This window comes from Hylobates moloch, unplaced genomic scaffold (assembly GCF_009828535.3).
Source record: "Hylobates moloch isolate HMO894 unplaced genomic scaffold, HMol_V3 SCAFFOLD_4, whole genome shotgun sequence".
Taxonomy (NCBI): Eukaryota; Metazoa; Chordata; class Mammalia; order Primates; family Hylobatidae; genus Hylobates; species Hylobates moloch.
Window position 1 is genome coordinate 71,577,066 of NW_026652279.1, and position 22,849 is coordinate 71,599,914.

Below are 22,849 nucleotides of genomic sequence, written 5' to 3' on the forward strand. Positions count from 1 at the left end.
TAAAAATGCAGCTTACATTAGAATTCTATATTCTAAACGCAGATTTTCAGTGTTTTTAAGTGTTAGAGCTCGAAATCATATCATCCAATTAAAAACAACAGAAAAGTGTCCTTTTCTTTATATTCTAATGAAGGATTTTTTAAAAAATGCCACCACATTTTGTTACTGGAGCTTATTAGAGCACAACAGATCCTGTATAACCTTGTCAAAATGAAATCACTTTCAACAAGCGCTGTATACAATAAACTGAAGAGTGGTACAGCACCTTTTTTCCAATAACGAGCTTTTCAGGTTAAAGGTATGTTCTGTTCTCTACAAATGCAGTGTACAAGAATTTCTAACTTGTCAACCTGTTTTGTTTTCTGGCAGTTTCTCTTTTTAAAAATGGCATTCAGGATGGATTTTCGAAACAAAATTAAGTCTAAAGAGTCCCAGAAGCCCAAGCTGCTTGTTTCTCTCCAAGGACTAGTGTTCAATAGGGAGAAAAATTGTCACCATTTAGTCTGGAATCCATATGTTTACTTTCTTTCTGCTTTTTGGCACTAATGCCCTCCCCCAGGGGTGGTCCCAGGAAGATAAAGAATAAATAAAAACTAAGAGTTACTAGTGGAGATGTAGAAGTGTTAGAACTTGAGGTATATCATTAGAATTATTATGGTAAGATGTGTCTTTTTTGGTGAAAGGTATTCACATTTCCCTATCTTAAAAAATAATAGGGTAGGCCGGGCGCTGTGGCTCACGCTTGTAATCCCAGCACTTTGGGAGGCCGAGGCGGGTGGATCACGAGGTCAGGAGATCGAGACCATGGTGAAACCCCGTCTCTACTAAAAATACAAAAAATTAGCCGGGCGTGGTGGCGGGCGCCTGTAGTCCCAGCTACTCGGAGGGGTGAGGCAGGAGAATGGCGTGAACCCGGGAGGCGGAGCTTGCAGTGAGCCGAGATCGCGCCACTGCACTCCAGCCTGGGTGACAGCGCGAGATTCCGTCGCAAAAATAAAATAAAATAAAATAATAATAATAATAATAATAATAGGGTAGTTTTCCTTACTACTAATTGCACTGACTGACATTGGAAACAATTTTAAGAGGAAAGTTTACTTTATTTGTTTTTGCCTGTGCAAAAAAAGAAGGACATTTATCTGCTCCCATTATGCTCAGCTACATGCAGCCGCCTATTTGGATCACAGCGTAAAAGTGGTAACAGCACCAAGGCTCTTACTTAAATGATAACCACCAGGTTGAGAAGGTACCAACTCACCAGTACATGCTTCCTCCTCAACAGTCATATAGTAACCCCATCTGCTTCATAAAAAGGAACTCTTTTAAAAATTATATTTGAATAAATCCCTTTTCATCCCTCTGATAGCTTCCACTGGTTTCTCATACTAAATGGAATGCTTATAGAAGAAAAAAAAGCTGTTCTTAAAAAATGAAAAGTACTGCAATTTTAAACTGTAGGCGGTAACTGTCAGTTCTATGTAATTGCAAGAAAACTTCATGAATAAAATCAATGCATTATTTGAAAAAATGTATGCATTTTTTCTTTTATGATACTTTTTTACATTCCAAACTGACAAAAGTAAAGTGAAATCTCAAGTATGAAAAAAATGCATTTGAAGTGGATTATCCTGTATCGTTTAGCTCCGCCTACTTCAATATTGTGAGCCCTTTCCTACTCTTTCCTGAAAATACTCTACCTAAAAGTAAATCACATGATTTGGTCCAATACTTTAAGTTCTGTGAAAATGTAAGAGAATGTTACTGTGATCCATTAAAAGAAAAACGTAAATCACGTATGAATAAACACAAGGAGAACTGTGATATAGTAGAAAAATACTGACTGAGAAATCCAAATATTTTGATTTTTCATGTAGGCTCTGTGATAAAGTAGCTGAGAGCCATTTCGCATGTAATTTAACCTCTACGCTTCTATGCTTCCTCATCTAAAAACTGAAGACTTTCGGCTTGCTCATTTATGTAAATCCTTTTAGACCAAGTTTTTAACCAGTGATGGATCAGAGTTGATCTTCTGAAAGCAAAACACCTTCACTCAAAAATGATACATGAGAAAACGTTTGCCCATGACGTCAGGACATACGAGAGTCCATCAGGGCCTTGGTTCAGATTCAAAATGCAATGAAATAAATACATTTGTTGCCTCCTATTCTGTAATTATCTCAACTGAAAAATAATGTCATGTATACTAGAAAAAATGATCTTAATATGAATGTTATTTTAAAAATATTAATGTCAGTGAACATTTCAGAATACAAAAATCACTTTTTGCAGTAAGCCACCCATATTTAAATATAATATCCTTATGATTAAAAACTGTTTTAAGATTTCTTGCATGACTTTTTTTTTCCATTTTTATCTTTTATTCTGTAAAATAGTTGCTTAACCCATACTAGGTTATATTTTTATATTACTCTATAGATTTATCACCATGTAACTTACCCGAAATATGTTTTAGGTTTATCTTGATACTCCTTCTTATTTAATAGATAAATTTCATCAAAGATTAAAGTAGCTTACAGAATCCTGAACCAACACTTTTGAGGATTAACTAAACTGTGCTGCATTTTGGAGGGTGAAGAGAGTACTATGCACACAGCACTAATTTTAGTGAATTCTAATTTTGACATAAATGTTTGTTAGCTGCCAGTTTTTAAAAGTAATAACATGAATCCAAATGCAATATTCTATATTGCAATACAAAAGGTTAGTTAAATAAAAAATAAATGATAAGGTAATAATGTTTCAAAGATTGTTATTATAACCTTGCTAACCTATAACTTAAGAAAACTATGAATGTCTATTTACAGGTAATTTTTGCACATGCATATTAATAAATAGGCCCACTTTGACATATCCTTAGAACACAATCCCTGAATAAAACTAAATAATGTTAAGAATAATTGTGAATAAACATCGATTGAGCTTCACTTTTAATATCCACTCCTATCACCTGTATTTCTAAAGGTCAGAGCTCTCATGGGCAGCCAGGTCTCTCTATAAAAGGTTGAATTTCAGTTAGCAAAGTCATTTAACTTTGCAAAAAGATGAAAACACATGCTTGGAATCAATTGCATAAGTCTTTAATTGCAAAGATGTTTATTAGAAAAATTAATTAATCTATGCACAGTTCTTTATGTTTCGAATTACTTAATTCTATAAGGAAGGCACATTTCACCTGGGTTGCTAAGTAAACACGTCTTTTTTTTTTTCAATATGGGATAGAAACTAAAGGTTATTATTTTGGTGACCAAGGAATATCAATTATTTCCCTGATTTTATCCAGAAATCAAGGCTGTTTGTGTGTATATGTGTGTGTATATACATATATATATATACACACACACACACACAACTGTATATTCGTGTATGTGTGTATATATGTGGATATGGATATGTATGTGTATATACGTGTATGTGTGTATGTATTGCTTCACTAAAGTTTCTTCTCTTGAAAACAGCGAGAGAGACAGACAGAAACAGATTTAAATATTAAATAAATATTTACTGAGCACCTACTATTTAGAAGGCACATTCTAAGAGCTAGTGGTATAGAAATAAATAAGATGCACAAAATATCTGTTTCCTAGGAGGTCATAGTCTAGTGTGAGGACATAGAATATATTCACATATACAGATGCATACATATATGTGTACATATATATGATATATATGCATATGTATATATATACATGCAAACATGTACATATACACAAATAGCTAAACTATCACATAATGATATATGCCTTGTAGAGTATTTAATTGAAGTGATATGTGACTGGGGGACAATTTAGATGGTAATGGACAAAAAAGGCCTCACTGAGAAATCCCATTTAGTCTGAGATCTGAAAAAGAAATCAGTCTTGCAAAGATCAGCATTTCTGGCAGCATTTCTTGTGCATCTTGGACAAGCATTCCAAGCAGAGGCAAAATTTCTAAAAAGAAAATGACCTTGACAACTTAGAGGAGTTGAAAGAGGACCAGAGAGACAGAAGTGAGTGTGTGAAGAGTGATGAGAGATGCCACCGATGTAGGCAGCAGCCATAAAATGCAGGGCTTGGAAAAGTAGGACAATGAGAGTTTGGGTTTTATACTAAGGATGATGAAATGCCTTTGTGTAAGTTAAATGGGGAAACGACATGAAGAGATATGCATTTAAAACGTTTATATATTGAAGCTATGTGAGAAAGAGATTGAAGGTGTGGGAGTGTGGAAGCAGGGAGCCTATTAGACTATACTTTAGTAGTCTAAGCCAGAGAGGATGATGGAGAGAAGTGGCCACATTGGGAATGTGATTTGGAAGCAATGTTGATGGAACTTCCTGATGAATTGGAGAGAAGGGTAGAATAGAATCAAGGAAAAATTTTAGAATCTAAAACAAGTATATATGTTGTTACAATATGTGTGAAACTATATTGTAAGAAGCTACAAAGCAGGTTTTATGTAAAAATCTGTATCTTCTACTTAGGAATGCCATTGTTTCTTAAAACTAATGCCGAAATTTCCTCCCATGGGCCATTGCATATTGCTTGAAATCTCTAACAAATGAGCCAATTAACACACATATACTTGGGTAGAAGAGCTCTGTACATTTTGGTAAAGCTACAGCCTGGCCTTATTTCCACATAAACAAATATAGAAAGACTGAGTGCCACAGATTCTATCCTTCTCCTTACCTTATTTTATACTGCAACTGAGATAAAAGATTATATGTAAATAAGGTGAGAAAATATTTTTTAATGATGAAATTGTTTAGTGATAGAAGGCAGGAATGAGGGTTTTTTCCTATGTACATTTCAGTCTGTGATCCATCTAGCACATAGAAATATTTACTTCAGAATGGTATCTCTGAACAGAATTTTTACTCTAAAAGCAGAAACCTTAATGTTTCTACTTTATGCTCATCTTAAAACAGAGACATAATTAAGCCTTAACTGTGTTGAGTGTGCCCACACATACACCTTTTAAAATGTTTTGTAATGAAAGTAGTGCTCCTGTCTCTACTATTTTATGCCATTCCATTTCTCTCTGCAGAGTTCAACAGCATATTCATCCAGTCAGAGGTACACCTTTCCTACAGACATCAGAGCTCTCCCTGCTTATTCATGTCCAGAAATGATAGCGTTTTATCTCAGCGATTAAAGAAGATACTGTTTTAAGAATCATCCAGCTAGTTACTGCCTGGAAACTCTCAACCAGAGATGAGAGCAGCAACCATAGGGCTCTTCCATTAGCACACTGTTTGTTGCTCGGTATGGATGTCTTTCCCATCCTTTTTTCCCTCCACTGTATATTTTCCATCTATGCTTCTAAGAAAAATGCTCCAAAGGAAAAATGCTCATTACGAGTACACAGAATTAACTTACCAACTGGTAGGTCTGTTTCCATGTGAAAGAACAGATTTTAGTTGAATCTCTTTTTAATGTTTGCTAGGCTTTACATCTGTCCATAATCCATGGCTTCTTTTTTTCCTTCCCCAGCCACCCATACGAGCTAGAAGATGTACTCTCCTAGTTCTCAGTGTGACCTGTAAAGATCACCTTGCCTAAAAAAATCATGTAGCCTCTCAATACTGCTAGATGTTTTGTTGCTGGATAATTTAATAGGAAATGCACGTTGCAGGGGCTGCCAACCTTCTAGGCTAGCTACACATTTACTATGAAGCACAGAAGGACATTTTTCATTGTATTGTGATGAAAGTTCTCAGATCATTGATAATCATGACATGAATACATGAGAGAGATATCTCTGTAAGATTAGAGATGTATTGTTATATCATATTTGCTTAGTTCTATGGCAAGAAAATTTTAAAAGCAAATTTAAGGTATTACTTTATGATGTTCCTAATCTGTTGCTTAATGATTACTGCATTCACTGACATATATATTATTTTGCTAAATTTAGCATCAAGTACCGATAACTCTAAGGGAACTGAATTTATAATTTGCACATCTGTTACATATTTGAAAAAGATGATAGATGGATTGGAAAAGTCTGTTAAAATGAAAGAAAAGATACCATCCATGACACAATTCTTCCTCTCCCATAGTAAGCAAGTTAACTGACATGGAGAATCACTACCCAGGACAGAAGAGGGAACCTGAGTTTACCTACAGTCTCTGAAAATGGTATGTGTTTACATGAGCAACAAAGCTTGCAAGTTTGGCTTGATGCAGCAGTCTATAATACCTATGTGTACAATTTTCTGTCTTTCAGTGTTTTTTGACATTTATTATTACCAATAAAAGCTGAGTGAAATGAAAGTAGCAGTCTTATTGATTCTGAGGAGCTAGAAAGGCACATTTAATAGCTTAATACCTTTTAGTAGATCAAAGCACATAGAGATCTCTAGCAGTAATATTCTCTATTAAAATTCTAAAACTCCAGAACACTTTTTAAAATAATGAATCCTACCAACTAACAATAAAATATGACGTATGCTATTCTCTATATATGTTACTTCTGAAGTAAATTATCCTGGAAACAGAAAAAGCAGTATGATATTTCCATCACTGTTTAATAGACACATGAACAAATAAAACAAACCGTAACAGTCAAGTGATATTTTAGAGAGACCAAGATTATCAGAAATTGTGATAAACTGATTAGCAGGACAGAAATATAAGCAAATCTTGATTCTAACTTACTATATAGTATCATAATAATAATTATAGAGATTTTACTTATCTTACATGGTTGTAAAGATAAAATTTGCTAGAAAAGCAAAATATATACATGTAAAGAAAATGAAATCTGTGGAAAGGTGCATAGTGGGCAATTTCATTCTAAATGATAGTAAGAGTTAAGATAATAAAGGAGTGATGAATTGTTATAAAACTTATTCATACAAGGAGAAAATAATGAAGTAAGGGAATAAGTTAGCACAGTGAAAAATAATTTTAACACTCACATAGGGTTACTACGGTAAAAGAAAAAGTAAATTTGAAAAGGAAGGGGGAATATTACAAAAAACTTTATGGAATAGTGCATCTCAACTCTGCTGTAACTGTGAGACAACATGGGTTCTCCTCCAAAGCTCTAATCGTTATCCTTCCTACCCTTGTCTACAATCTGGACCTGCCATTGATAGTATAGCTATTGGCAGAAGGAGAAATTAGTTACTAATTTTTCTGCTGGTATTACTGTATTTCTTCCAGATCCTGGGGAAGGCTTTGAGCATGGAGGTGGTATTAAAGAGTTGCAGCATCTCTGTCCATTTCCCATTTGTATTTTGAGGAGTGGTTATTAATTTCTCTAATGAGTTTAAAGGGAGGTAAAAGAGACATTGGGAAAGTTAAGAGGGAAGAAGTTTAGGGTTTGGGGTATGTGGTAATTTGCATTGCTCACTTTCCATAGATGTTCTTTCTCAAAGCTTCCCAGGTCCTGTACATTTCTGACACCTTTATGAGTGTATTTTTAATCAATTGATGATAAATAGAAGAGCATGCATTGCTTCCAATCACAAAATAGCATTAGCGTAATACCATTGGTCATTCCCTATATCCATTCCTTGTATGATAAAATGGTATCATCTGCTGTGTTCTCTATAGTGAATGGATGCACATCCGGGTAGTTTCTGCTTGAAGACAAGATATTCAACCTATATTTTCTGAACTTAATGTTGCATTAGAGAACAAGGGTGACTATAACTTATGTCTTGCTTTGTACATGGTCAATTTGTTATATTGTTGAGTTTTTAAGACATTTTCTATCTCATAGAAAAAAATTAGAATTTTCTCATTTTTCAATAGCATTAACCTAATTTATGTTCTGGGTAACTTTCAGGGAAGATTATGAGCAATAACTGTATGCAACTCATGGGCAAGTTTCTTAACAGAGGCTTGGAGTTTGATTGTCCTTTGTATAATAAGACTACTAGAAATATAATAATAAGAATAGTCTAATTTTTTATATATCTGTATAACTGGCACTTTGCTGAGTAATTCCATTTATAATGTATGTCATATTATAAATGAATTTATTAATTTATAATAATATTTATCATATTTGTATTTAAATATTTATTATAATTATTTATGTTTACAATATTTATAAATAATAGTGATACGTTACTATTTTTAAACATTCCATACAGTTGGAACTACACAAAGTGTGAACATCTACCACATTGTATGACCATCTTACTATAACTCCCTATAACTTCTATTTTGTGTCACAATTATCTAAATGCTTAGCTTATCTTCCACATTAAACTATAATCTTCTTGTTTGTTATTTATATTTGCTCCTTTGTACCTGGTAGATAAGTACTAAATATCTATTGGGTGAGTGGATTAATTTTTCTCTTGATCCTAGTTCTTCAAATGTTAAGAATAGCAATGGGTCGATATTCAAAGCCATTAAAATTATGGATATAATCATCCATTATAAATAAATAAATAGTATGACCACAATAATCACAAGAGATATACTTCAACATTTTTATAAAGAAGCAAATAGAAACTACTGTGCTCAGAGGAATTAATTAGTATAATTATGGCTACCAATTTAACAGACAAATTTTTCCATTGCCAAGCTTGTTCATAAAATGTGCTACTTTCTTTCTTAACAGAACCTCCACAGTGCAAATGTTTCTTAAGCATGACGTTTAATCTTACAGGTATTAGTATGGTGACTTTGGTTAGGCCTTTCATTGAGGATAAATTTTAGACCGGCAGTTAAATTACTACATGTGGTCCTAATGCTGAAATTTTTAAAGGTGTAATTAGGAGGGAGTGGGGGAATCACCAGTGTCTCTAACACAAAATGTCAGTGGTTTAACAATTAAATGTGGTAGCATTTAAATAATGCACTTCCATTGACACTCAAACAATAAAATCTAACTATTTTGATGGCATCCAGATAGTAGATGATTTCACAGGAAGGTGCTCAGACCTCCATCAAGTTAAGAATCAATAGAATCTAAGCAATTGTGGTAGAGTCAAAGACACGGGTCTCAGCTCGTGAAAAACCCTCTGTACTAGAGCTGTATTAAATTATCACCACTAATGTAAAATCAACCTTGGTGTAAAAGATAAAAGGTTAAAGTTGTCACAAATGATCACTTATCACTCCATTCCCAAATGCATACAGCATTTATTATAGATCGAAATGCCACTCAAATTTCATCATTTAGTAAGGTTTTGAAACAGCCAAACCATTAACAGAAGAGAGTAGCTTTTTATATTTATACAACTGGTGACTAATGAAACATTATACCCAGTGTGCAAAGGGGAAAAAACCTTTACTTTGCCATGAACCCAATTGGCGCCCCTTTTAAACACAGCATAATATGGTTTCCCTGTTTCATCGAGCCTCTCATTACTTATGTCAATAATCCTAGGTAAGCCACTGTTGAACTTCACAGCATTTATCTAGCAGCATGAATAGCGTTAATCTATGGGGTGCTTTTGATGAATTGTAGTTCAAAAAGCAAAGCCAAAAATGACTTCTCACAAAGTGCTTAGGGAAGTATTTATCAGAAATACGTCAACTGCCAACTACCTAAAGGTAGCTTGGCTATTTAGGAAATCATGCTGTTGGCTAGCTTGCAAACACTGAGAAAATAAATGAATTTTCCTAACTTGAGCTACTTTAAAAAAATGATATACTTTTCATTTAGCTATATTATTTTTTCTGTCACTTCTCTTCTAATTCTCAATATTTTATGTCATATTGCTTTTGACACCAGGTGACATGCTATACAACATGTCCCCAGGTTCTCAGAAACTGTTGGGTGAGAGAAGCACTAGGAAAATTACGGTGAATCAGATAGACTACACTTTCCTTACACGACTGCATGATCTAAACATCCAGGGAGCATCAGCTGAAATCTACTCTTGGATCCTGCTCTAAGGAACTCACTTACCTTCCTGACACACCCAGTGGTTGTAACATTCTCTCTGGCAGAAAGGCCAGCAGGGTCTATCTACAGGGATTATCCCATTTAAATCCAATTTAGCAGTCTAATTGGATTAGGCTAATTTTTCCAAAGTTGAATTTTGTACAATTCATAAAGTGCTAGAAATTCAACTGTTAGTTCTACTATTTTCTAGATGTTTTACACGAATAGCCTATTCATTGTGAGCCTTTCGTTGCTTACCATAGCAAAGCGGTATTAAGTGCTGAGAGATTTTATATAATAATGCAACTTGAAAATAGGAAAACTGTATATTGAGTGAACATATTAATTTTTTCCAACTTTGGCAAAATGAACAAAATGAATACCTGGGAAAAATAACTCTCGTTAGATTAATTTTTCCCTAAAATTAATCTCTTTACAAAGAAATAGACTAGACCCCCAAAATTCTTTTTGGAAAGGTATGGAACGAACACATATGTCTTTTAGTATTCCATAAATGCATTCAAGGGAAAGATATCAAATAAACATATTTTGTCCGTAGTTTCTAAGATCCACGATTTATGACAGCACTGGGTTATACACAACACTCATTTAGTATACTGTAATATTATGTTGAATATAATACTAGTCCCAGAAAGGTTTTCTTAGTGAAATATGATGAAAATCTTACACTGGCTAATGGCTCTTCCTAGTGGAGATTCGCAATGCACCCTGACATATACAATAAAGTCTGAGAAGTACTGTAGTAAAGAAACCTAATTTTATTTTTGCAATATTCATCAATCTCATAAACATTCATCTCCATCTAACAATATCTAAAAGAAGCTACCTTATGAAAAACCCATTGTGGCACTTGAAAGTTGGAAAAAACAGAAATTTTATTCACTCATGGCAACTGGTATTTCTTTCTGTGATTTTGTTATATTTACTCAAATTGTGAGATAAGTAGAGTCAAAAAAAAGTCTGTAGGAACTGTAAATTATTGTTCAATGAAATTAATGCAGTTATTGTTAATATTGTACACTCCCATTTTTGCTGCATTTTAATGACACTGTCATTCTTTGTGAAACCAAATTACAGAAGTTATAAAGTATATGTTTATGATAATACAATAAAAATTAGCTTAGAGGAAATGTAATTTTCATGATTCTGGATTATAAGTGAACGCATTTATTTAGAGAATTTAAAGACAATCAGCCGGGTGCGATGGCTCACACCTGTAATTCCAGCACTTTGGGAAGCCGAGGCAGGCTGATAACTTGAAGCCAGGAGTTTGAGATAAGCCTGGTGAACATGGCAAAAGCCCATCTCTACTAAAAATATAGTGGTGCGTGCTTGTAATCCCAGCTACTCGGGAGGTGAAGCACGAGAATTGCTTGAACCCGGGAGGTGGAGACTGCAATGAGCTGAGATCACGCCACTGCACTCCAGCCTGGGCAACAGAGCAAGACTCTGTCTCCAAAAAAAAAAATAAATAAAAATAAAATAAACACAATCATTAATATAGTTTATGAGCCAACATGGAAGAAGTATATTTATAATTGAGAAAGGTTTTCACAAAAAAATATTTTTACGTATGTTACAATTTTATCAGTCTGACTGGGAATATGTTGATATTAAATCTTGGAGATATTTACGAGATGTCCTGAAATAAAAAAAACATGTAATTTTGTTTACTGCACTTGAAATTTTGATATATTTAAACAGTTTTTCAAGTTACGCATCCTTTCACATACAATGTTTTCCAAAAGGTACTCACCATGCACAATGAGAACATACTCCGCGCTGCTTTGGCCAATGGTGTTTGTGGCTTCACATCGATATGTACCGTTATCCGTTTTGTTCAGGAAAAGAATGTTCAGCTCCCTACCACTCACAACCATTCGGTCAGGATCTGGTAATTCTCCGCCATCCTTTGTCCACAAAACAGGTTCTGGCCTGTTGGATTGAAACATGCACGTAGATAGCAAAAATAAGAAATTTTATATATCTGTAAATTTAGTGAATCAATTTTTTAATATTTAACATGTATTTTGTACATAACCATATGCTAACTTCTATAAGATACCAAAAGGACCATCACACACTCACTCAAAAGAGTCGGAGGTATAGCAAATATAATCTGCTTCTATTCTATTTAATTAAGCAGATATGTATTCAGAGACTAAATTGTTGAGTCGCAGAAGCAGTCATTTCTGGTCCTCTGCTCAAGTCCTGTGGCCCAGATTCTGCTGCTAATGGCTCACACCCCACATTGGAAGACTGCTCTTAGGCTATTGGGGCACATCTTCCTCAGATGTATTTGAATATAAGTAAATATAAATATTTATATTTATGTACATATATAATTTTTATAAATATGTATATAAAATATGAGTATATATATAATAATGAATACTAAATAATACTTATTATATTATAATAACACTAAATATATAAGTATTTATATTCCTACATATAAATAAATATAAAATAAGAATATAAAATATAGGCTGGGCACGGTGGCTCACGCTTGTAATCCCAGCACTTTGGGAGGCCGAGGCAGGCGGATCACGAGGTCAGGAGATCGAGACCACGGTGAAACCCCGTCTCTACTAAAAATACAAAAAATTAGCCGGGCGTGGTGACGGGCGCCTGTAGTCCCAGCTACTCGGAGACGCTGAGGCAGGAGAATGGCGTGAACCCGGGAGGCGGAGCTTGCAGTGAGCCGAGATCGCGCCACCGCACTCCAGCCTGGGCGACAGAGCGAGACTCCGTCTTAAAAAAAAAAAAAAAGAATATAAAATATAAAATAAATATACAAAAGATAAAAATCTTTGCACTTAGGGCCACCCCTGTGGCACAGCTTTGCTTGAAACCACCTGAATCTTTTCCATTTCACCTCTGCTGCTTTTCTTATTCTTTTAGAGGTTTTCACTGTGAGTTTTCTTTTAAAAAAATTCCTGCAAAGGATCCTTATCTCAAAATATGCTTTTAGAAAAGAAAGGATAAATGAACCATAGATTCCCCTCTTCAAAAATTTCAGCCTTCTGTAATAATTAATGATAGAAATGTTTATAGCAGCACTATTCACAATAGCAAAGACTTGGAACCAACCTAAATGTCCAACAACGATAGACTGGATTAAGAAAATGTGGCACATATACACCATGGAATACTATGCAGCCATAAAAAATGATGAGTTCATGTCCTTCGTAGGGACATGGATGAAGCTGGAAATCATCATTCTCAGTAAACTATCGCAAGGACAAGAAACCAAACACTGCATGTTCTCACTCATAGGTGGGAATTGAACAATGAGAACACATGGATACAGGAAGGGGAACATCACACTCCGGGGCCTATTGTGGGGTGGGGGGAGGGGGGAGGGATAGCATTAGGAGATACACCTAATGTAAATGACGAGTTAATGGGTGCAGCACACCAACATGGCACATGTATACATATGCAACAAATCTGCACGTTGTGCACATGTACCCTAAAACTTAAAGTATAATAATAATAAAATAAAATAAAGAAATAGTTGTTAATAATATCTATTACCATCTGCTAGTTGTTATTCTAAGTAATTTACATTTATTTTCTGTACTTTTCAAAAGAACACTTGGATGAATATCACTTTTTAAAATGTACTGCATATAAGAATATAGATGAGAGAAGTATTCAAACCCTGGTCTTCCTCTATAGTTGATGCTTCATCTACTACCTCCTGCTTTCTAACATGATGAATAGTTTTCTAGACTTAGTATGGAAAGTTTTCTAATTTCAGCATAATTTTATCACATGGAATCATTTTCTCAAAAGCTTTGCTGAATTTGATAGAAGTATTGAATTTATTTTATGTTATTGTGAACACAATTAGAACAGAGGCATTGAGTAAGTGATGTCTATGGGTATGGCATCCTTTCTAAGAGGAAGGATATATACTATTCAAACAAAATTTCGTAGACGGGATAAAAGTTGTGAAAAATAATAACAAATATTGTAAACAATATCAAAACAAGCAGATTGGCATTGTGATAAAGGAACTGATCATCAAGTGTTTAAGTACTGAAAACATTTGGAGAGTGTGATCTTGTAATATAAGAAATACGTATTTTCTCTTCTCCCCCAGCCCCTAACACAGTGCTCCTGAAGCCCCGATAGATAGGGGTGATAGCAGAAATTTTTGTTTTATTTAGCCTTTGACCCTAGTTCCTGGCAAGAAACTCCTAAGACCTTTATATAGTCATATGCCACTTAACTATGAGGATATAGTCTGAGAAATGTGTCATTAAGTGATTTTGTCATTATATAAACACCATAGGCTACATTTACACAAACCTAGATCGCATAGCTTACGACACACCTTGGCTATATGCTATAGCCTACTGATTATGCTATAAACTTGTACATCATGTTACTGCTCTGAATACTGGAACAAATTGTAACACAATGGTAAGTATTTGAGTGTATAGACATGGAAAATGTATAGTAAAAATATAGTATTATAATAGTTTGGGACCACTATCCTATATGTGGTGCATCATTGATCAAAGTGTTGTTATGTGGTGCATGACTGTAAATTCCTGAGTGATAGTAGATTCTGACACAGAGCTTCTAAGTCCCTTGGGAGTGATAAGAGAATCTTTTGCTCTGAGATGCTCCTATGAGATGTTCTAATCAGAAGTTTCTGATGGGCTCCTAGGCAGCTTACTGGGTAATTACAGGTTGGAACTTTCAGTCCCATTTTCCTTTCAACCTCCAGGGAGCTGAGGTGACTGAAGGTTAGATGATCATCAATGGTCAGTGATATAATCAATTATGCCTATCTAAATAAGCCCCCATAAAACCCAAAAGGACAGGGTTTGGAGAGCTTCTGTATTGCAGAGCATGTGGAAGGTCCAAGATGGAGGCATGCCAGGAGAGGGCATGGAAGCTCCACTCCTCTTCCCGCATACCTTGCCCTATCCATCTCCTCATCTTGCTGTTCATCAGTTGCCTTTGAGAGAGAGAGAGAGAGAGAGAGAGAGAGATAGATACAGATAGATAGATACAGATAGATATAGATTTTTTTTTAAATTTAAGTTCCATGAAACATGTGTAGAACGTGCAGGCCTGTTACGTAGGTATACTCTACCATGGTGGTTTCCTGCATCCATCAACCCATCATCTAGGTTCCCTCCCCTCACCCCCGACCCTGCAACAGGCTCCAGTTTGTGTTGTTCCCCTTCCTGTGTCCACGTGTTCTCACTGTTCAACTCCCACTTATGAGTGAGAACATAGAGTGTTTGGTTTTCCGTTCCTGTATTAGTTTGCTGAGGATGATGGCTTCCAGCTTTATTCATATCCCTGCAAAGGACATGATCTTATTCCTTTTTATGGCTGCATAGTATTCCATGGTGTATATGTGCCACATTTTCCTTATCCCGTCTATCAATGATGGGCATTTGCATTGGTTCCAAGTCTTTGCTATTGTAAATAGTGCTGCAATAAACGTATGTGTGCATGTGTCTTTACATTAGAATGATTTATATTACTTTGGGTATATACCCAGTAATGGGCTTGCTGGGTCGAATGGTATTTCTGGTTATAGATCCTTGAGGAATTTGTGTCTTTATATTAGAATGATTTATATTCCTTTACGTATATATCCAGTAATGGGATTGCTGGGTTAAATGGTGTTTCTGGTTCTAGATCCTTGAGAAATCACCACACTGCCTGCCACAATGGTTGAACTAATTTGCATTCCCACCAACAGTGTAAAAGCGTTCCTATTTCTCCACAGCCTTGCCAGCATCTATTGCTTCCTGACTTTTTAATAATCACCATTCTGACTGGTGTGAGATGGTACCTCATTGTGGTTTTGATTTTCATTTCTCCAATGACCAGTGATGTTGAACTTTTTTTCGTATGTTTGTTGGCTGCATAAATCTCTCCTTTTGAGAAGTGCCTGTTCATATCCTTTGCCCACTTTCTGATGGGGTTGTTGTTTTTTATCTTGTAAATTGCTTTAAGCTCCTTGTAGATTCTAAATATTAGCCCTTTGTCAGATGGGTAGATTGCAAAAATTTTCTCCCATTCTGTAGGTTTCCTGTTCACTCTGATGATAGTTTCTTTTGCTGTGCAGAAGCTCTTTAGTTTAATTAGATCTCATTTGTCAATTTTGGCTTTTGTTGCAATTGCTTTGGGCGTTTTCATCATGAACTCTTTGACCATACCTATGTCCTGAATGTTATTGCCTAGGTTTTCTCCTAGGGTTTTGATAGTTTTGTGTAATATTCTTTATAATTAATGAGTGAATATAAGCAAAGTGTTTCCCTGAGTTCTGTGAGGTATCCTACCAAATTAACAAAACCCAAGAAGGAAGTCACGGAAATCATGGTTTGTAGGCAGTTGGTCAGAAGTACAGGTAACAGCCTAGTGCATGTGAGTGGCATCTGAAATGGGAGGCAATCTTGTGGGACTGAGACCTCAGTCTGCAGTCTGACGTACACATGAATTGAATTACATGGCACCCAATTGGTGTCTCATGAAAAACTGATTGTTGGTAGGGGAAACTGATTGTTGGTAACACACATTTTGGTGGTCAGAGATCAAGTGTTGTAGTAAATGTGTAAGTAAAAAGTAGTAAACAGTTTGTTTTTTCTGTCTTCAGGAAGATAAAAAACAAAAAGGGAGGATGATTTTATCAGATCTACATCCATGAAAATTCTGAAAGAGCACTATATGATAACAAGTGAAGAAACTAGGTATATAAAATATTGGAAAAATATAATAATATGTATCACTCAATTAGATAGACAAATCACTCCCCTAGTATCCTTAATAAAAGTCAAATTATTAATAGTTCTCAACTTGCTTCATTTATCCTAAATCTTTTAACTGCTATTTGAACTTACCAATTCTTATTTTAAAACAGGCTGGATTGTCTTGTACTATGTACATCCTTAACATCTCTTGAAGCAGCAAAAAATGATAAAATAAAACTATGATTTGTAGCAATGTAGAAATCTTGTCCTTTCCACAAAGTTACATAAGACCCATATTAAAATAGCAGTTGTACTGGTGATACTTTGGGGTTTAGAAAATTCATCTTTATAATACTACTCAAAGGAAGTAATTTAGTATCTTAGGAGGCAAACTTTTCTTGATGTTTGAACTTGTAAACATACAGAGAAAATTGTATGCATGTATTTATACACTTCCATACACTCAAAATTATCCCCCAAAATCTAAACTGTCATGATTTTTTCCTAGTTCTGTTTATAAGCTTTTTGTCTTATCTTAAAGCAAATGGCTCTGTAAATATGTAGTTAAATTCAGATGTTTTTTTAAATTGTCTACATAGAAATGCAGTTAAAGATCTAGATAAAGTATTCAAGTTGCCAACCTGTACTTTAAAACAAATTTTTTCAAAAAAAAATTCCTTAAAGGAAATAACAACAGAATCTACAAAACTGGTTAACAGGAGAATGTAGTTGTGTAAGTCTTTGCTGACACTGATCTAAATCCTTCAAAAATTTTTAATCCTAGTCTCTGTGGTAAATCTTCAAGGTGGCAAAATAGCACCATAAGATGCAAATTTAATGAAATAGAGGTTAGAGTTTCTGCATAGATTAAAAATAGCCTACACATATTCCCAATTCGTATTTAAAATGTTCAAGCTTCTTAATATCACCATAAAAATATTAAGTGGTTTAGCAAGTCTTGATACAATTTGTGTTTTATCTTAATAAAGAGGGCCCCCTAGGCTTTCTCTAATTGGAACCCAGAAATGATTGAGTTTCTTGTTACAAATGAAGAACAATCTTCCCCGCTGTTCAGGCATCCAAAGAGATCATTTAAAAGTGGTTCCAGTCTACAGTTTCTATGTGATAAGGCTGAAAAAAGAGTAGGAGCTAGACACCAGGAGTAACAGGACAGTGAAAACAGCATCAGATGTGAGACGATAACGTTACGCCACTCTACATGAGAACACTTAGTCCATCCAGAACGTTTCTCTTTAACCAGCCCAAATAATTAAAAAGTTGGAAAACTTATGTTTGAGATAAAATTTTGATTTTGTTTCTATCAATTCTATAAAACTATAAAGATGTTTATTTTTCCTTATATCTAAAGATATTTTTTTCAACAGTTTCTTCCTAGAGCAGCAGAAAAGTTAAAAGTAAAAAGAGAAACAAAATATGTTTATACATTTATTGTCAAATATCCTGAGGCATTCATTGAAGAAGTTGTTTTTAATCCGAACAGATTTTTTTTTTAGAAAACCTATTAACTCCGTGTTTTGTTTTCTACATATCTAATAAGAGATTACCTGTATGTTGCACAATTCCTAATTTATAAGTTACTGTTGAAAGGTATTGCCACAAGTCTCTCAGATGCTGATTTTTATTTAATATTTTGAACCAGATACAAACCTGATTACTAATTTTCAGTGAAATTCTTTAATTTGAATTTGGGGCATTTATTCTGTGCAGTTATACCATAGCAACAGTGCTTCTAATCTTTTCTGTGATTAGAAACTATGGGATTATTCACTCCCTAGGTACAGAGAATGAAAACTTTCTTTGCCTTAATCGTTCACATCCCCTCTTTTAGGTTCGTGCTTCCTAACAGGACTAAAGGACAAGAAGTTCAGTAATGGAGAAGTGAGTCCCATCACGTAGGTCTCCTAGGAAAAGAATCTTCCTGGTGTAGAAAGGGGCAGGAGTTAAACACTATGCAAAATTTGAAATTCTCCAGTCTCTCCTTTTTCCAAACAGTGATATCCCACTTGGGATTTGTGCTGCCTTTTTTTCATAAGGACAGGATATGTTGGGGTCTAACACTAAAATTAATCCTATGAAAATTAAACTGACTTTTCCTAGATGAAAAAAAAGTCACCTTTCCTATTTGAAAAAAAAAAAGTCACGTTCAAGAAAACATCTTGTTCTATCTTAAAGGAAAATGAACAAAAATTTCAAATATTTATATCTTACACTTCCTTTAAGACAAAGCAGAATCATATAGTCAGTAACTTTATGCCTTATGTACCATGTCATCATAGGAAGATGCCTACTGGCTTTATTTCAGTTTAGAAATTCCACAGATGGGCAGTAAATATTATTAAAGTTTTAAAACCAGGGAGATTTTTAAAAACTTAATCCCTCTCTATTTCCTGTGATATTTTCACTGGAAAGTGAAATAAGGTGGTAGGAGTTACAAAAACATCTTGATCCTTTTTCTGCTTTAAGCAAAGTCTTTTTGATTAAGAAATTGTAGTAAGAGTCTATGCATAATACGCCCAATGTTTATGTTATCATATTTTTAGAGAAAGGGAGGGATAAGTAAACGTAAATTAATTGACAAGTGGATTTGGAAATTGTTCAAGTAAAAGATTTAAAGTTTTATTGAGTTCAGGAAAAAAGAATCCTGAGCAAACTTTAGCCTAGGCATTTCCCCTTTGGGTAGACTGAGATTACATCTCTAAACGAAGCCCAAACACTGCTAAATAATTGAGGAGGAAGAAAAAAGGAGAAGAGGAGAAATATTAGAAGCTGGGGTTGCTTGGTAGCTTTTTTAAAAAATTAAAATGTAAATACAAAGCAATCTAAAAGAGCAGTATTCTGAAAATTGTGAAGCTGATTAAAAATATAATTTTTAATAACTTTCTGTCAGAAGTTAAGGATGTAGTTGAAAAACAGCAAGAAATACAAAAGGACTACTTGTGGGTCTATTCATTGCAGTGATCATTACAAATTTAAAAACTACACTAAGGGTTTTTTGTTATTGAAGATCAAGTAAATATTTCTAAACATAATTTATAAATAGCATTCCACATATATGTAAAGTCATATTAATTATTGAAAAAATATTGCTTTAGGTCATTGCAGTGTACATCAAGCTGTGTTTTCTCCTCAGATTTCATTTTTGTGCAATTTAGTTGTAATGAAATTAGATTTTCTTTTATTCTTGGTATTGATTTCATACTTTCATGGGAGCAATTCTTTAAATACCAAATAAATTATAGAATAAGCAAGCTTAAATTTGAGTGTTTTACTTATTAAAATTTAGGCTTTTTAAAAAATATAATAAATGAAACATCTATGTGCCTATTAGTCTTTATACATATATGCATGAGGAAAAACAAAACTTCAGAACTATTTATTGTAGAGTAGTCTTCAATGTATTTCCACAGGTTTAATTAACAGAAAACGTCCTATTCTACACTTATATCTTAAGACAGATAAGAGATCAACGAATTTTCTTTTTTGTTAGTTAAAAATGGCTGTATGTTCTTTAATAGGTACTTGATAAATGCATGAAATTATCAAATAATTATCTATAAACAAATCTGTGCAAGTTTTTGAACCAGGGATTGTGAGGGGTATAAAAAACTAAAATAAATATCTGCTCTGTGGTATTATATTCTAGTGGTTTCTATAAGATATATGTCATCAACCATAATAGTTGGTAGCATACAGTAAGTGGCATAAATGAGTTATAAAACATCAGAAAGATTCATCACCTACATTAGGGACATTATAATAGGCTTTATGAAAAATGAAACTCTTGATTACGGTGTTTAATTATAGCAGAATTTTGACAAGTAGAAATAGAATACACCGACTCAATAGGAGTCTGAGCCCTGGGTAGAATGCTTGCCCTCAAGAGGCCATAATGTTGGAAAGATTAATTTAAATATTGGGAATGCCAGGAAAGAAATGAGAATAGGGTTACCAAGTAAAATTGCTATTGGCAAAAAATTACAAATTAAGAAAAGGTAAGGTTGAAAGCACTTAACATGATAACTGAGTTGGGAGTAATGAAAGCAAAAGGCAAACTATAAGTCGTGTATGAAGAATCAGGAACAAGTATGCTTATAAGTAGCTTAGTCCAAGAGAAAGTCTATAGGATGAAAAGCAGAACATGAAAAAGTATTATTTTAGTATAAGACCAGAAAACTGATGGTTACACCAATATAGAAGAGAGAATGAAATGTAGGAAGGAAAGTTTTGGTCATAAACGGGAGCAACATGAACAAAAGCAAAGAAATAGAAAAGTTTGGGGTACAGGTGTAGGGGAAACATCTGTACATTTAAAGTAAGAAAGAGGGCCTGGAGTGCCAGCTGAAGAATCTAGACTTTCTTTAAAAATGAAATTATCTTATTTTGATTTTTGAGACATGAGTATTCCTGATCAGTTTCCTTTAAGAAAATTAATGTGAAACATCTGGGGAAAATCCAATAAAGAGGCCATATATATAGTTCTTAAGACAGATAAGTTCCTACATAAGGGAGAGAAATAATAAAGGAAAGCACACAATAAGCAATAAAAGAGCCCTGAAAAAGTAAATACAACTTTTCTGAAGCTAGGCAGTGTATGGTGTTAAGGAAGAGATAAAAGAAACTCTCTTTACAGCATCTAGTCTGTACAACAGGTGCAATCGTAGTGCCAAAAAGGTAAACAACAATTTAAAGACTAACCAACGAACCAATTAAACAAAAAGGAGAAGAAAAAGAGACTGAAATAAACCCAGGAGGGAAAATCTGATGATTTCCATTTTGAACATGCTGAATTCAAGTGTTACAAGAAAACCAAGAAATTCATCTTGATCCAGCAATTAAATAAATAAATAATTAGAAATCAGAGAAGAGGGCAGAACTGGAATTTTTACAGAGATGGGTGCCAACCATGTTTCCAAGCTAAAGAAAGAAAACAAAGGAGCACATCATTGAACATCTTAGAATACACTTACTTAGAAAATAAGAAAAGGCAATACAGTCTAAGAATTCTAAGAAAAAAAATCAAGAGATTAGTGTCATAGGAGCAAGAAAAAAATTATTTCAAAATTTATTGTCCTGAATGTTTATCTTTATAATCCCACTAATACCTTGACTTCTCAGTTCTCTGATTTTCTCCTGTCCAATAATTATTTTGTTAGCTCCACCTCCGCCATGATGACACACTTCACATTGTCATCATTGTTACTTCCATAAAAGTCTCATTATTTTTCTAATTACAAACTTCTATTTGTTCAGTTCATTACTCTCTTATATATCATCAAAACCTCCAGTCTTAACTTTATTCTTTAATGCCCCCTCCCCTTCACTTCCCTCCTTAGCCAGTCTTACGATCCAGTCAATCAGATTTGTTTTGTTTTTTCCCTTTCTCCATCCATTATTATCTAGTTAATTCCCAGCCCTAATGAACCCAACTTTTCCATCTTCTCTGTGCCTTTAGCACGAAATCAAAGCAAGCTAAAGAAAAAGGGGGAGAAGGTAAGTGGTGTTTGTTTTACTAAATACTGTCCTTGAAGTCATCATGCAAGTGTGCACATGAAGAGCAAGGACAAAGGCAATTTTAAAGCCAAACTAAATTTCATTACTGTATCTTGGAGGTTTTTTGTTGTCGTGGTTTTCCAATCTGTTGAAATATGCATAATGTATTATCATTAATGTCACTAAGAATATGTGATTAGACATACACATTTCTCCATCCCAAAGCTGGTTAACATAATATTGAAAATAGATATTTTTGAAAAACTTTGTATCTTAATATAGTTAGTACCCTCATTTGTTAAATTGGATTTGTTTTAACATTTCAGATATTTGGTACTGAAACAGAAGCATAAATGTACAGAGAAAAAGGAAGGAGAGGATTGAATAAATGACCAGACGAAGTAAATTCTTAAACAACTTATCTTTTAAATTACAGATTTCCCACTGTGTTGTTTCACCTATTGCAGTTACTTGCATTGATTAATTTAATGTGTCTTTGTGTATTTGTGTGTGAGAAAGAACAAGGTGGTTCCTTAGCTTTTCTTCTCCTTGGCCTCTACTCTTCTGTTTTAAATATTTCTGGGTATGTTCTTCGGTTTCTTATTTCATCCTCACAATTATCATGGGTTACAGTTTGCGCAGTATTGAGACGGCATTGCCCATATCTGCACAATTGATTTTATGAAAAGCAATAGACTTTTTTTCTTCTATTTATACTTTCAGAATCCCAA

At 34.2% G+C, this 22,849-nt stretch overlaps 1 protein-coding gene across 3 annotated transcripts in view; it reads right to left on the reverse strand.

Moving 5' to 3' along the window:
- The window catches only part of CADM2 (cell adhesion molecule 2), a 1,095,912-nt gene that overhangs the window by 88,624 nt on the left and 984,439 nt on the right, over positions 1–22,849 (reverse strand). For all 3 annotated transcript variants that reach the window (XM_058437644.1, XM_032150399.2, XM_032150397.2), the window contains one exon: positions 11,636–11,814. In XM_058437644.1, coding sequence (XP_058293627.1) covers positions 11,636–11,814 — 179 coding nt within the window. The remainder of the gene's footprint in view (positions 1–11,635; positions 11,815–22,849) is intronic.